General features: G+C 50.2%; 1 protein-coding gene across 2 annotated transcripts in view; it reads left to right on the forward strand.

Moving 5' to 3' along the window:
• Positions 1–224: 224 nt before the first annotated feature.
• Plekha7 (pleckstrin homology domain containing A7) overlaps positions 225–15,000 on the forward strand; it is a 183,010-nt gene continuing 168,234 nt past the window's right edge. For both annotated transcript variants that reach the window (XM_052200736.1, XM_052200746.1), the window contains exons 1-3: positions 225–325; positions 428–504; positions 583–640. In XM_052200736.1, coding sequence (XP_052056696.1) covers positions 243–325; positions 428–504; positions 583–640 — 218 coding nt within the window. In that variant the 5' untranslated portion in view covers positions 225–242. The remainder of the gene's footprint in view (positions 326–427; positions 505–582; positions 641–15,000) is intronic.

The raw sequence follows: 15,000 nt of genomic DNA on the forward strand, positions 1-15,000 counted from the left end.
TGCCTCTCCCCCATATTCCTTCCAATGCACCCTTCTCCCTATCCCTCCTCGATCTTGTCCTCTCCTCCCTATCCCTATCCAACTCCTTGTTCCAACTCCCTGTTACTCCAGCTCCCCGTTTCTTGTCCCTCCCACTCTGTCTAACATCTTGCACCCCTATCTCCTTGCCCCGCCCCTCGCCCCGCCCCTTCACCCATTCCCCCCCCCCCTCCCCTGGCCCGGGGCTCAGGCGCTGGGCGAACATGGCGGCTGCGGTCGGGCGGGACACCCTACCTGAGCACTGGTCCTACGGCGTCTGTCGGGACGGTCGTGTCTTCTTCATCAAGTGCGTGAGGGGCGGCGACACCCGGGCGGGGTCGTGCGCCGGGGCTGGGGCGGTGGGCGGGCGTGTGGGGCGGCGGCGCTAACAGGTGCACCTCTCCCGTAGTGACCAGCTCCGCTGCACGACCTGGCTGCACCCGCGGACCGGCGAACCGGTCAACTCGGGTCACATGATCCGCTCAGGTGGGCGCTGGGTCGGTGGGGGGCGCAGGGGGCGCCTCGGCTGCGCGACTTTGACCAACTTTTCTCGCCTTCCCGCAGACTTGCCGCGCGGCTGGGAGGAGGGCTTCACGGAGGAGGGCGCCAGCTTCTTCATCGAGTGAGTGAGCCCACACCGCCGCCGCACCTGGCTTGCTCTCCCGCAGCCTTGGCGGGCTCGGCGCTCGGGGTTTGTTTGCTTGAAGGTGGCGGGCTCGGGGACGGCTGCGTACCCGGGTTCGCAGCGCCGCAGGGGGCCTGACCAGGTCCCGCCCGCCGCTGGCCGAGCCAGCAAACTCCAGGGCTCCCGGGACACGCCTCCCCCGGGGCACGCGCTGGGCACGGTGGCGGGTGTCAGGGAGTAGGGCTCGCGTGGGTCGGGAGTGTGGCCTGAGGGCTTGGGCGTGGGGGAGGGGAAGAGGGGCCCCGACGCTAGTCTAGCCGCGCCGGCTGGGCTCGCCGTGGAGAGCGAGAGCGCGACCCCGGCCGCGGCATCCCTGCTTTCCCCGGGATGGGATGGGGGTGGGGCTCCCAGTCAGCCAATGATATTCCTGGAACTCTACCCGCGCGTCTTCGGCGGGCGCCGAACGCGGTGGAACGCGGATGGTCGGCTCTGCCTGGGCTAGTAGAACAGGAGCTTTGCCGCCTGAGCCTCTGGGCGCTGTCCCAACAGTTATTCTGGGTCTGTTGGGCCGCGTGGATCTGATCTCGAAGCCGTAAGGGGACCACGTGTACAGTGTTCGCTTTTCTCACTCGGGGAAAGTTGCCTGTGTTGCCGCGTTCTCCCTCCGCTTTCCGTGGGTCCTGGGTGTCAGAACTTGCCTTTGATCGTTTGCCCCAGTCAGTGCCTGGCATAGAGTAGGAACTCTGTAAATGTTTGTTTATGGAATGAATGAACTAGCCAAAGGTCTGGCACTTGATGGTTTGCCTGGCACTCGGTGTACTGTGGGGGACCGTGATTCTGAATTCATTTCTTCACCGACTTGGAAACAATGTTTAGATCTGGATCAGACTAAGTGAAGAAAGTCCCCGAGCCTTCTTTATCTCTTGGGACTCATGTATGGTGGCTGCTGATGGATGAGATTTATGCAAGGGAGGTGCTCACTGTTTCTGTTTGTCGATTTGTAATCCACGGGAAGAAAGGGAAGAAAGAGTGAACAAATAATGATAGCAGGTAACGGTGGTGACTGCTGTGCGGAAAATTAGCAAGAGGGGATGTGACTTGGAGTGATTGGATGGCTGGTTGGATTGGTAGGTCCTGATGACTTTTTTTCTGAGCAGGTGACATTTGGAATTAGAATGACAAGAAGGACCCTTGCTGTGGTGACCAGTAGGGGCAAAACATTTTAGGAAAATGTTTAAGAAACAAAATCCTTTAAGTTCAGTGAGCAAAAAGTCTTGTGTAGCTTGAAGGTGGTAACCAAGGGAGAGGATGGCATTTAAGGGAGTCACAGGAAGAGAGGTAAATGATGAAACTGGACCGGGGTAAAGAGCTGCTGAGCTCTACTCTGAGACCAGGGCGAATGCAGACGTTTTAAAGTGGCTTGGTATGTTTTGCAGTTTTAGGGAGAATGGGGTGGACAGCTGTGCCAGGGAGGCAGGAGAGCAGCGGGAGGCTGTGGCTGTGGTCCAGAGCAGACGTTAGTGGGGGAAGCATGGAGATGGAGAACAGTAGTCAGATTCAGGCTGTGCTTTGGATGCTGCCTGAGAGAAAGAACAGTCAAAGAGGACTCCTAAGGGACTGTGGAGGTGCCCAGTTCATAAAGTGCTTGTCATCCGAGCTTGAGGACTCACATGCGATCTCATAAAAACCCAGGTGTAGTAACCACGTGCACTTGGAATCCTAGCACTGGGAAGGTAGAGACAGGAGAATCTGGGGCTTGCTGCCCTTCACCCTAGCCTAAGCTGCAAGCGCCAGGTCCCAGGTCCCAGGTCCCACGGAGAGACTGCTTCAAAAACGAAGTGGATATTTGAGAAAAAAAACTTGTGAGGTTGGGCTGGCTTTTGGCTTTTACATTCACAGGCACACATATACATGTGCACTTGTACACATAGGAATACACACAAGTACACATACTGCATGGATGCGCGTGCACACACACACACACACACACACACACAGATGATTCCTAGAAGTGAGAGTTCCTAAGTGAGTGGGTGGTGCCCATATCTCTGAGATGGGAAGGCTGTGGGGAGAAACAGTCTTGAATAGGTGTTAAAAAAATCTATTTTGTTCTGTTACATATAAGATGTGAATATATCATATAGATCAGTGATTCTCAACCCGTCATTCACAAATGATCTTTTTTCAGGGGTCGACTAGGATCATCAGAAAACACATTCACATTTTGATTTATAACAGCAAAGTTACAGCTATGCAGTAGCAGCATCAGGCAGGTTGAGAACCACTGATGCAGATATATGAATCGGAAGTGTGGGCTTGAGAGGGAGAAAAGCTTGCAGAGACCCTTCTGAGGATAACTAACTGTGTGTGATGTCATAGGGAGTAGATGACACCATCAAGGACAAGTGTGGACCAAGCAAGTCTGTTCTGGTTTGTTTGCTGTTGTCATAAGCACCCTGAACAAACTCATAGTGAGGAAAACTAGGGAAAAACAAGGTTTGTCTCGGCTTATGTTTCCTGTCACAGTTCACCGGTGAAGGAAGTCGGAGCAGGAAGTTGAGCAGGATCTGAAGTAGAAACTGTGGAGGAAGGCTGCTTATTGGCTCACTCTGGCTTGCCAGCCCGCTTTTCTTATACTTACATGTGTAGGAGACTATGGTCCATAGTAGGCTGGGCCCTCCCACATCAGTCATCAACCAAGACAATTCTCCACAGACATGGCCTCTGGAGGCCAGTCTTCTTCTTCTTTTTCTTCTTCTTCTTCTTCTTCTTCTTCTTCTTCTTCTTCTTCTTCTTCTTCTTCTTCTTCTTCTTCTTCTTTTTTAATATTTTTATTTTCTATATTCTTTGTTTACATTCCAAATGATTTCCCCTTTCCCGGATCCTCCCTCCCCATATGTCCCATAAACCTTCTTCTCTCCATCCCTTCTCCAATCACCTCCCTCCTTTTTCCTCTGTCCTTATATTCCCTTCCAATGCTAGATCGATCCTTTCCAGGATCAGGACCCTCTCCATACTTCTTCATGGGAGTCATTTGTTATGCAATTTGTGCCTTGGGTATTCAGGGCTTCTGGGCTAATTAATATCCACTTATCAGAGATTGCATTCCATGTGTATTCTTTTGTGATTGGGTTACCTCACTTAGGATGATATTTTCCAGATCAAACCATTTGCCTAAAAATTTTGTGAATTCATTGTTTCTAATTGCTGAGTAGTATTCCATTGTGTAAATATACCACATTTTCTGTATTCATTCCTCCATTGAGGGACATCTGGGTTCTTTCTAGCTTCTGGCTATTATAAAGAAGGCTGCTATGAACATATTCTTTTTTTTTTTTTTAAAGATTTATTGGGCTGGAGAGATGTCTCAGCAGTTAAGAGCACTGACTGCTCTACCAGAGGTCCCAAGTTCAAATCTTTTTTTTAAAAGATTTATTTATTTTATGTATATGAGTACACTGTTGCTGTCTTCACACATCACAAGAGGGCATCAAATCTCCTTACGGATGGCTGTGAGCCACCACGTGGTTGCTGGGATTTGAACTCTTGACCTTCAGAAGAATAGTCGGTGCTCTTAACTGCTGAGCCATCTCTCCAGCCCGAGAGGGCTGTCTTCAATTGAGGATCCCTCTTCCCACGCTACTCTAGTTTGTCTAGAAACTAACCAGAGCAATGCTCTAAGCCTCGGGGCAGGCCGTGGCTAAGCTTGGGAAAGGCAAACTTAAGGTGAGAAGGTGTGTAGTCTTAGGGACCTCCAGAACAGGGGACTGCCGCTCATGGCAGATGACTCGGGCAAGAAACACCTGTCCAGGAGGGGCAGCACATCTTCCTGGAAGTTTTGTTGCAAAGAGGAGTCCAGGTGTTGGCGGGTAGTTGGAGATTTCGTGAGTAGAGGGAGGCTGTCTCAGGGTTTCATGGCTGTGAAGAGAACCCATGACCAGGGCAACTTGTATAAAGGTGAACATTTAATTGGGAAACTTGTATAAAGGTGAACATTTAATTGGGACTGGCTTACAGTTTCAGAGGTTTAATCCATCGTCGTTATGACAGGAAGCGTGCACATACAGACCAGCATGGTGCTGGAGATGGAGCTGAGAGTTCTACATCGTGATCCAAAGGCAGCCGGGAGGAGACTGGGATTCCACACTGGACAGAGCTTGAGCACAGGAGCCCTCAAAGCCCAACACCACAGTGACACACTTCCTCCAACAAGGCCACACCTCCTAATAGTGCCACTCCCCCTGGGCCCAGCATTCAAACCCCTGAGCCTGTGAGGGTCATTCCTACTGAAACCACCACAGAGGGGTTTGCTCCTTCTGGGGAAAGATGGTCAACACCTTTTGTTCTGGGCGGGAGAAGATAGATGGCAGTTCTTGGAGTAGAGTTTCTGTGGAGGTGAGAGGGAAGGACGCTGTCCCGTATCTCAAGGTCACTTACTGGGGCAGTGAGGAGAGGTCGTGTTTGGCAGTAGGGGCACAGCCTTGAGCTTGGATTTGTGCAGTCTGTAAGACTCTAGCTGTTGTCTCAGCATCTGGATTTTATCCCTGTTGCAACTCTTCTTCGACTGTTTGTCCCTGCTCCCACCCCTCCCCCTTCTGAATCCTCCCACAGCTTCTGAAATGATTACCCACAGCAACATGATGGGGCCCTACTCTCAAAGCTGCTGGTACCGGTAGGCCGTAATCCAGTCGTGTTTTCTGCTTTTCTTTCTTTATGTTTTTTCGAGACAGGGTTTCTCTGTATAGCCCTGGCTGTCCTGGAACTCACTCTGTAGACCAGGCTGGCCTTGAACTCAGAAATCCGCCTGCCTCTTCCTCCCAAGTGCTGGAATTAAAGGCATGCGCCACCATCGCCCAGCCAGCTGGATGCTTTAATGCTGTCTAGAGTCTGTTTCTTGAGGAAAACCCTGAACTATGAAATGTGGGTTTTAGTTTATTCCTGCACTTTTGGCTACATTTTGTCTTCATGGTTCTCACAAGTACAGGCGAGGAGGTGCAGACTCCTCTTTAAGAAAAGATAGTGCACTATGAGATGTTTTCATTTTTCCATGAGTCTCCTGACTGGATAGAAAATATATCACAGTAGTTATGATAGTGTTATCTATACCAATGAGAATAGTAGCAATTATATATCTTTTTCTTTTTTTTTTTTTTTTGAGACAGAGTTTTGTCTCCATGTGTAACCCAGGCTGACCCTCAAGTCACGGAGATCCACCTGCTTCTGCCTCCTACATGCCGGGATTAAAGATGTGCACCACCAAGCGTGGACCTAATTTTTTTGTTTGTTTCTTTAAGACAGGGTCTTGCAGGTTAGCCCAGGCTAGCTTTGTATTTTCTAGTTCCCTAAGAGCTGGTCTCACAGGTAAGCACTTCACCACATGGTGATAATTTAATTAGTTCTTGGGGGAAATATCAGAAATTGCTATTGCTATTCATAGCTGTTGTCTGATTTATTTACTAATAGGGTCTCACTCTGCAGCCCAGCAGGCCTGGAACACTCAACAGTCCTCCTGCCTCAGATTTCCTGAGAATTTCTCAGGATTATAGGCATGTATCACTATACCTAGCTTTTTGTTTTGTTTTGAAATAGAACCTCATGCTCCGAACCTGAGTTCTCTATCAGGAAGCTATGCCCCCAGACTTTGTTAATTTTTATTTCGAGACAGAATCTCACTGAGCTGCCCAGGGCAGCCTTGAACTTGCAACCGTCTTGCCTTAGTGTTCTGTAGTTGGAATTTACATATCTGAGCCATAGTTCAGCTCTAGAGCTGCTTGGTGAGTGATCCTCCTGCCTCGGTCACTTGTGTGCTTGATGGTATGTATGTGTGTGGAGTGGGGTGTTGGCACACCACACCCTGCTCGAAGGCTGCTCCTTGAGGGCAGGACCTGTTCACTGTTCCTGAGACTTTGGCACACAGCCCGGGCCTGGACCTGCTTCCACCCTCCTCATTTATAGAAGAGGATAATTGGATGTGTCCCCATGAAACCTTGGGCATTCATTAAGTAGTCCAGTCTTTATAAATTCCTGGCTGGAGAGGAGACGTGTATGTGGAACAGAAGCAGGGAAGCCAGGACTGGGCCTGTTGGGGCTGGTATTTGGACCCAGGCATCTTGGAGATAGTCACTCAGTAGCAACAGTAACACTTGAAGTAGGAACCTGGCCAGTAGAGGCTTGGGCAGCCTTTTCTGCCTCCTTGGTCTCATGAGCTCAGCGCTTTGCATTTTTCATCTGTTGGTAATTGGACCAGATCCCCTTTTTCCCTGGGTTCAAGGCCTTGGCATCTTCTGACTTTACTCCAAGGTCCTGACAGGGACCAACTGGTCATACAAGGTGCCACTTAGCCTCAGGTCCTCCACCCTTAGCTTTGCGGACTGGTGGGGTCATCCCGTGGAGGTGCCGTTCCCTGGGCAGTGGGACATGGGAAAGACACACTGAAGACTTGGAGTGAAGTTGTTTTTCTGCTCCTCCCCTGTGCTGTGGCCTGAAAACATCCTAGGGGCAGAGCCAGGAGCATACGTTTCAGGTCCCCTGTGCAAAATGAAAATGGAGGGTGCCTGCTGAAAGGGGAGGGCGCCCCTGGAGGTACTGTAGTGAAATGGGGGTGGTGACCTTATCTCCTGGGAGGAGGAGGAAAGGCCAGCCAGGGTTCAAGGTCATCCCCGGGCTACTTGAGACTGTAGCTATTGGAGTCACTGTCCCCAAAACCCAAAGACCAAACAAAACTTCAGTGCAAGCCAGCATTCTGGGAGCGGAGGCAGGAGGATCCAAGAGTTCAAGGCCATCTTCAGAAATGTATTGAATTGTAAGAAGCCAGTGGGTTACATGAACCTCTTTGTCAAGCTAAAGGAGACAAATCCACAAACCTACAATATAAAACTTGTTCCTTTTGCAGTTTTTTCTGGTAGACTTGTCATGTTTTTAAACATTTGCTATTTCATGCCTTTTTTTTTTTTTTTTTTAATTTTTTTTTTTTGTTCTGAGACAGAGTCTCACTGTGTAGCTCTGGATAGCCTGGAATTTGCTATGTAGATCAGGCTGGCCTCAAACTCACAAAAGTCTAGTCGTTTTTGCCTCTCCAGTGCTGGGATTAAATGCGTGCATCACTGTTTTCTGGTTTGTTTAATATCATTTTAAGTAAAGAGAAAATTTAAGTATATATTATAAACATTTTATAGCTCATCTCTATATCAAATATAATCCTTTATTTTAATGTCCGTATCAGGTCATTCACCTCTAATGCCCGACTGTAAAATACAGTTTAGGAGTGGGCAGGCTCAGGGCATGCTGGACAGGGTGAGGCACACGAAAGCCAAGTGGGACACAGGAGGCTGGGAGAAGGAGGGAGGGCTGGGCTGGTGAGAGCCATGGCTTCCAGCCTCCTCCAGAGACACCCTGCTGTGGACCATACCCAGTACTTTGGACGTGCCTTCAATTTTTCAATCAATTTAAAGACGCAGTGAAGAGTGAGTCAAGTGTGACAGATGTCAAGGGAGAAGTTCCTATCAGCTGGACAGCCCTTTAGAAAAACTGTTGGAATTTGGACACAGCACTTCCAGACCTTTTATTTCAAAGCGGAAATTGACAGTCTTACATTGAATTCTGGGGGCTAATGGCTTACATGTATTTAAAGTGGAAATCCCGAATCCTCATTGTTGAAGGGCAAGCAGGTTCTCCAGCTTGGCTGGTTTGGGTATAATAATCTCACAGTTTACCTTGTACTTCCTGGTGGCTTTATCAAGGGGGAAAGCCGGATCACGGATTTAGCACTGGGTCCGTGGGAAAACACTAACAGTGAGTGTTTTGTGCAAAGCTGGAGGAAGGACTGAGAGCCATGGCTTGTATCACACTCTCAAAACACCTGGAAAAACCTCTAAGAAAAAGGACTGAAGCTGCTTGCCGCTCTTGACCCTCGGGGGGGGGGGGGGGGGGGAGCCAGTTGCTCCTGAGGCCGGTAGGTCTGTGTTAGGAGTGAGTCTCCTCTGCATGGTAATCGCTGGGGGACTTGAGCGCTGGGAGAAGGTAGCTCAGAGGAAGAATGTCTGCTCGGCCTGCCAAGGAATCCAGGGTTCCATTCCCAACACAGCAAAAGGAAAAGTAATAAGGACCACGTGCTTCTGCCCCGTGATACACTTCCCATCCGCTTCACTTGTTAAGGGTCTATGTTTGGCACTTCTGAGTGGAGGATCGTGAGCAGGAAGCAGAGGGACAGCCAATCACGGGCCTTCCAGGGCTACAGAGTGAGTGAGCTCAAGCCAGAAGGTACAATTTAGGGAGACTGTGATCCAAATGTCAACGTAAGAAAGATTCAAAGTTCTGGCCCAGAGGTGGGGCGTTTGCATTGCACATGCAAGGCTCTGGGTGCAAATCACAGGTTTTTGGGTGGGAGGAGTGGGCAACTGGCAAGACAGGCTAGGATGTGGAATACTGGGTGACAGACTGGTGCCCACTCCAGCTCAGCATAAGGAGTCAGCATCTCAGACTGGCATGGTGTTGTGAGTAAATATTGGCAGAGGGAAGAACCAGGAGGAATACGGTGCTATTTTCCTCTTGTCACATGGCTGTCAAAACATTTGCTTTTTGATTTCTGGGAAGGGGAAGCATTTTGAATGAATGTTTTTATTGTCTGCAGAGTGTTTTGGGAACATTATCTGGTTCAGTTCTCACCATTATTTCTTTTTTGGCTGTAGAACTTTGGCTCGCAGGGTAAAGTGATTTTTCTATAGTTACCTTTTAGTTCAGCCTTTTCGAGGATCAGGGGAGAGGCCTGGAGGTATTGTTACCCTAGCTTGTGCTTCTCAGATATGGGGACCACAGATTTAATGACAGAAGGAAGGGGAAGGTCAGCTTTCCTGGGAGATTTGGGTACAGAAAATGTCATGTATGCAGACTTCAGTTTTGCTGTACTGGGGTGGAACCCAGGGCTTTGGTCCTGCTGGGCAAACATTACCACTGAATGACATCCCTAGCCCTTGGCTGTAGAAACAATGTCTTACTGTGAGGCCCAGGCTGGCCCCAGTCCTCCTCATCCTGCCTCTGTGCCCCAAGTGCTGGAATTACAGGCTGCACCTCCAGACCTGGCTTCTGTGGACTTTACAGTTGGCTCATCCTCTCCTCTGCCTACCTCAGGATTATGTTGGTGAGCTGCATCAGATCTACTCTGTGTCTTCCGCAGTTTCCCAGATAGAAGCATCTGCCCTAGGAGGTGCCAGCCCCTCTTAACTGTCACTTGGGCTTGTGTCTGTCTTGACGAACCTGTGCAAGTCTCACACTCTATGCCATGCGAATGATCAGTGCAGTGCATGTGGGGGAAGACAGAAAGTGTGTGTACTGGGGAATCTATGTGTCCAGGAAGTGTGGGGAGACCCATCATTGACTATCTGGTCTTTCTGGGTCTCAGTCCCCCAAACACGTCTAGTGCCTGGAGGAAAGCCACACCAGCAGCTGCTATGGCCTCGGGTTATCTTCCTTCCTCCCCTTCCCCCCTTTGACAGAGCCTTCCTATGTAGCTATGGTTGGCTCCAAAATCTCTATAATAGACCAGGCTGGTCTTTAATGCACAGAGTTTGCTGCCTCTGCCTCTTGAGTGCTAAGATTCAAAGCATGTACCACTCTGCCAGCCTTAGGCTGTCATCTTTTGCTGGACTGAGATTGCTTGACCTCTCTTATCCAGTTTCCTCACTACCTGTTACCTGGGAAATAGGGTTGGTTTTTCTGGAAGCCCAAAGCACGGCCAGGCCCTGCATCCTGTAGATGGTGTGTAGGTGTGTGGATGTGGTTGACACCTTTGGGGAGAAGCAGCCTTACCACCTGGATGCTAATCCCAGCTGGGCACTGGCTGCTCTCTGACCTTGGTCCATGGCTGAGTTTCTTTACGCTTACTTCCTCTAAGGTCCAATGTTGTTAGTTTGAGGATTAAATGAATCACGAGATGGAAAAGGCCCAGGACATGTTTAGTGCACAGTAAATGCCAGTGAACCTGAGCTGCTGTACACCCATTCCCACAGCTCAGAGCTGGGGTGAGCATGTGCATCTGAGTCCGATTGCATTCCGCTGCTCTGGGGGAAGCTTGCCGTCCCTGATACTGGTTTGCCTGAGTTAGTAGTATGTCAACTGTAGAACTCAACTCAGAAATTAATTTGAACCAATAAAAATGGAAAGCCATTTAGTATTAACAAGATGTTCTTAGTTTTGGGAGACGCACATGAAATGTTTGCTTTGGTGGTTGTGGGGCTGGGGAGTGCGTCTTTGTGTGTGTGTGGCGGTTGGGGAGGGTGACACCGTGGGACACGATGTTGAGTGGCGAGTCTGGATAAAGGATACTTGGGAACACTTTTCATTGTTCTTTTGCAACTTAAAAATAACCGTTTAATCTGGGCGTGGTGTCACATACTTTAAATCTCTGCATTCAGGAGATGCAGGTCTCTGAGTTCAAGGCCAGCCTGGTCTATAGAGCAAGTTCCAGGACAGCCAGGGCTACACAGAGAAACCCTGCCTTGAAAAACCAAAAAACTCAGTTTTATATATTTATTTATTTTAATGTGTACGAGTATTTTTCCTAGGTGTGTGTATATGTGTATCACATGTATGCCTGGTACCTGCAGAGGTTAGCAGAGAGCATGTTGGATTCCCTGGAGCTGGAGTCACAGGTGGTTGGGGTGCTGGAAACCCAGGTGCTCTTAACCTCTGAAGCATCTTTTTAGCCCTTTTACTCTTGCAACTTTTACATACATTTACAGTGATGTCAAGTAAAGTGGTCATCACAACAGATGATGTGAAGACCTGGAAAACACCGGAGGCTGAGACAAGAACATTTGATGCTGTGAGTTTTAGCTCTGCCTGGCCTACGTATTGAATTCAAGGCCAACCCAGGCCAAACCTTATCTCAAAACAAACAAATAAACAAACAAACTAACCTACTGATAACAGACTGGCAAAGAACCCTGAAGCAAAACCCCTGAGCAGTTTATCTTAACAGTCGGTGCTGTGGTGTGCACCAGACTTAACAGAAATGGCTCCTTTAATTATCATGTGCTGACTGCTGTTTACAGGTGAGGACAGGGGGCTGAGGAATCAAAGCATGTGTATTAGGTGGCCCAGTGAGGGCTGCCTAGTAGTCCTTTGTGTCATCACAGCCCCCTTTCCCTGCTTGGCTGCCTCCCCCAAGATTCCTGATGGTCCTGTACTATGCAGGCTGGGGCAATCTGTTTTAGGGAAACAAACTGTCCATCGAGGGCCAGGCTGCCTGGCATCACAGGTGCTTGCCTAGGCCGCAGGGGTCTTGGCTGTGAGAGCCCAGGATGGTGTGGAAAGGCTGGGACCTATCTCCTTCCTGGGATCTCAGAGGCTGTATGAATGCTGCTCGGTAACCAGGCATCACCTGGTATCAGCTGTGGACACTAGAAAATAGACAAGTTGTCTGGGGTTTATCAGATCAACAGCTGACACTGGAGTTAAACACACTCCTTCTAGAGTGGGCGATTTGATTGTCATTTGTATAGCTCGGGCGTTTGAGGCAGGGGTGAGGAGCTAAAGATTTTCCTGAAACCAGAAGAATTTCAGTTGGAACTCAAACCTGAGTTATTTGGTGCTGTTTCTACCCTGGCTCCACCCACCACTCCTCTGTACAGTCCCGGAGGATCCCAAAGCAGCAGCATCTTGGGCCTCTCTAACAAAGACCCCACTGAGGAGAAAGTGAGTGGAGCTGTGGCCCTCGGCAGGTGGGGGTGGTGAGCAGGGCCCTGGTGTCCTGGAGGGGTGGATCTCCTCATTTGGAGTATCACCCCCTCTTTAATCTTTCTCCTTCTCCTTTTTCCTACTCCCCAGATGTCAACTGACCCAGCTTAGGGACCGATGAAGCCTCTTAAGCCTGCTTAAAGAGCCAGGCTGTCTTTCAGGGCCTGCCTGAGAGCGTAACCACAGCCTAGCCAGTCCCAGCCAGTCCCAGCCAGCCTTCTCAGGGGCTCTACTGCATTTCCTATCTGGGCCTGACAGCTTGGAGTTAGCCTGTACTCTCCTGTGTCTTCCCAGAAACCACTCAGCCAAATGGGAATGTAGTCCATTCCATGCCGTGCCCAGGGCATTGCGGCCTGGCCTTCCTGTGGGGCCAGGACCAGACAAGGGCTCAATAAGTGGCATATTTGTGTCATCTCCATTTGTAAACTGAGTTGGCCATAGTTAATAGACGGAGGCAGTGCGCTGTGTAGGGTGAGTGCCTCTTTAGAGAACTAACCAGAGGCTGCTTGGGTTGGGTAAAGGAGTCATCCATTTAGTTACCAAGTGTGAGGCTGAAGGGCCCTGTGGGCAGAGACACAGGTCACCTACTTCCAGTATCCAGTGCAAGAGCAGAGAGGATCCTAACCAGTTTCGGTCTGGGTGTTGGGGGTGGGACTCTGAGAGGATGGGTTTGGGGACCTCCAGGGAAAGGCTGAGGAGGGCAGGCAGCTGTGGAGAAGGGCAGTGCTGAGCTGAAGGGGAGCAGGGGCAGGTGGCGTGGGTCCTAGCATCTGTGTGAGGAGTGGAGGTGTTGGCTGGGCCCTGGATCAAAGCCTGCATCGGCAACTTGGTTTCAGGAAAGAGGGCTGCTGGGGACTTAGCCCAAGGCAGTCCCCGTGCTGAGCCAGATCTGAGCTAGAACAAGATCCTGGGCTGGGCATGGAGACTGATTGGTAGAGTGCTTGCATAGTGTTCATGAAGTCTTGGGTTCCCTCCCAAACACTGCATAAACCTGGCATGGGTGGTACACATCTGTAATTCTCTCACAAGTGAAGGCAGGGAGGGTCAGAGTTTCAAGGTTTTCCTTAGCTACCAAGGCCACACTCGGGCTACATGAAACTCTGTTTCAAAAAACAAACAAACAAACAAATAAAAAAACCCAAAAGGATGCAACAGACTAGTGCCCCTGAGACCCCAGTGCTGCCTCTTGCTTGGTCGGTCACATCAATCTCTGTCTCCAGGTGTTTTTTCACCTAGAAAGTGGGGTAGCGACCGTGGTGGCCACTTCCACCAGCTAGGGCAGCTAGTGCAGTGCACTTGCGGAGAAAGTAACCATTATCACGGCTGCTTCTAAGCTCTGTGAAGGAAGCACCTTGCTGGGATGCACCTGTGTGGCTGGCTGGCCAGGGGCTGGCGAACTGTTTCTGGGGAGATCTCCCGAGTCCTAGCTAGAGATAGAGGTTTGTGCCCTTTTGCTTTTTCTTTACATCCTTTGTTTTGTTTAAACAGGTTCTCATTTTGTAGTCTAGACTAGCCTTGAACTCATGTCTCCCAAATACTGGGACTCCTGGCTTGCTAGTGTGCCTCACTGAGAACTCTGTGTTTGTATTGAGACTTTTCCATAATTAGAATCTGGGCCCTGATTGGTGCTAAATACCAAAGAGCAGTTATTGATCTTCGAAGCTATGTGTAGCTGTGTCCATCCAGAGAGAGCATGAGCAGGTTTCCTGGTCTCAGGAATGGTGTGTGCTTTCATCCCCTGCCCTCTGCACCACCCTGGTGGAGGGCCTTCCTTGGGGTTCCTGCTGGGGCTGTCTGACAGAGCATCTTGCTCTTTTTGGGATAGGCAGCAACCTTGGTGCCTGTATTAGACACACTTAATCAAGTGTATCAACTAAAGCCCCAGTCTAGACTGTGGATCTAAGCCTCCGAGGGCTTGGGACTTGGGGACCTGCACGGGTGCCACAGGTGATTCACATGCTGCTGAAAGGCTTCAGTTCCTGCATCTGCACAGCAGCAGGGACGCTCCGTTCTTCCAAGTGTCATTTGAGATGGGAAAGCGATAGCCTGGCCACGGGTCCCTGCCTCTGCTCTGCACATGCTGGACCTGTGGGCATCCTGTCTTTCATGACAGGAGCTCATCTGTCCAAAACAGTCAGCTAGAGCTGGGTGCAAGGTAGCAGAGAAGGAACAGGGGCACAGCTGTCTGTCAGTGCCCACACTTGCTCAGAGGGAGTCCTGGGAGCAGGACGCTGGCTTTGCTTCCTCCGTGGAGATAGAACTATGCCACTCTCACCTCTGCCCAGATGCTGCTGCCAGTCTCATAGGGAGGTGATCTGGCTGATCATAACAATGACCGGCCATAGAGCGGGGACTTTGCCTTCCTGAGGGTGGTGAGCCCGCACTTCAGAAGCCATAACTACTTACAGGTTGAGGACAGAGGAGGCCTGACTGCAGGGTCATTCTGGGTTGTTGGAGGAGGCCAGGGGCAGCAACTCAGAACCAGGGATGGCTGCGTGAGTGTCAGTGAATGGTGGTGTTGGGAAAGTGATACCCTACTACTCCCGGCATCCCTGAGCAGGTCCTGGGGGGATCCTGGCAGGACTAGCAGTGTGACCCTGTGCTCCAAACAACTCACCAGCTCC

Source organism: Apodemus sylvaticus, chromosome 1 (genome assembly GCF_947179515.1).
Source record: "Apodemus sylvaticus chromosome 1, mApoSyl1.1, whole genome shotgun sequence".
Classification (NCBI taxonomy): domain Eukaryota; kingdom Metazoa; phylum Chordata; class Mammalia; order Rodentia; family Muridae; genus Apodemus; species Apodemus sylvaticus.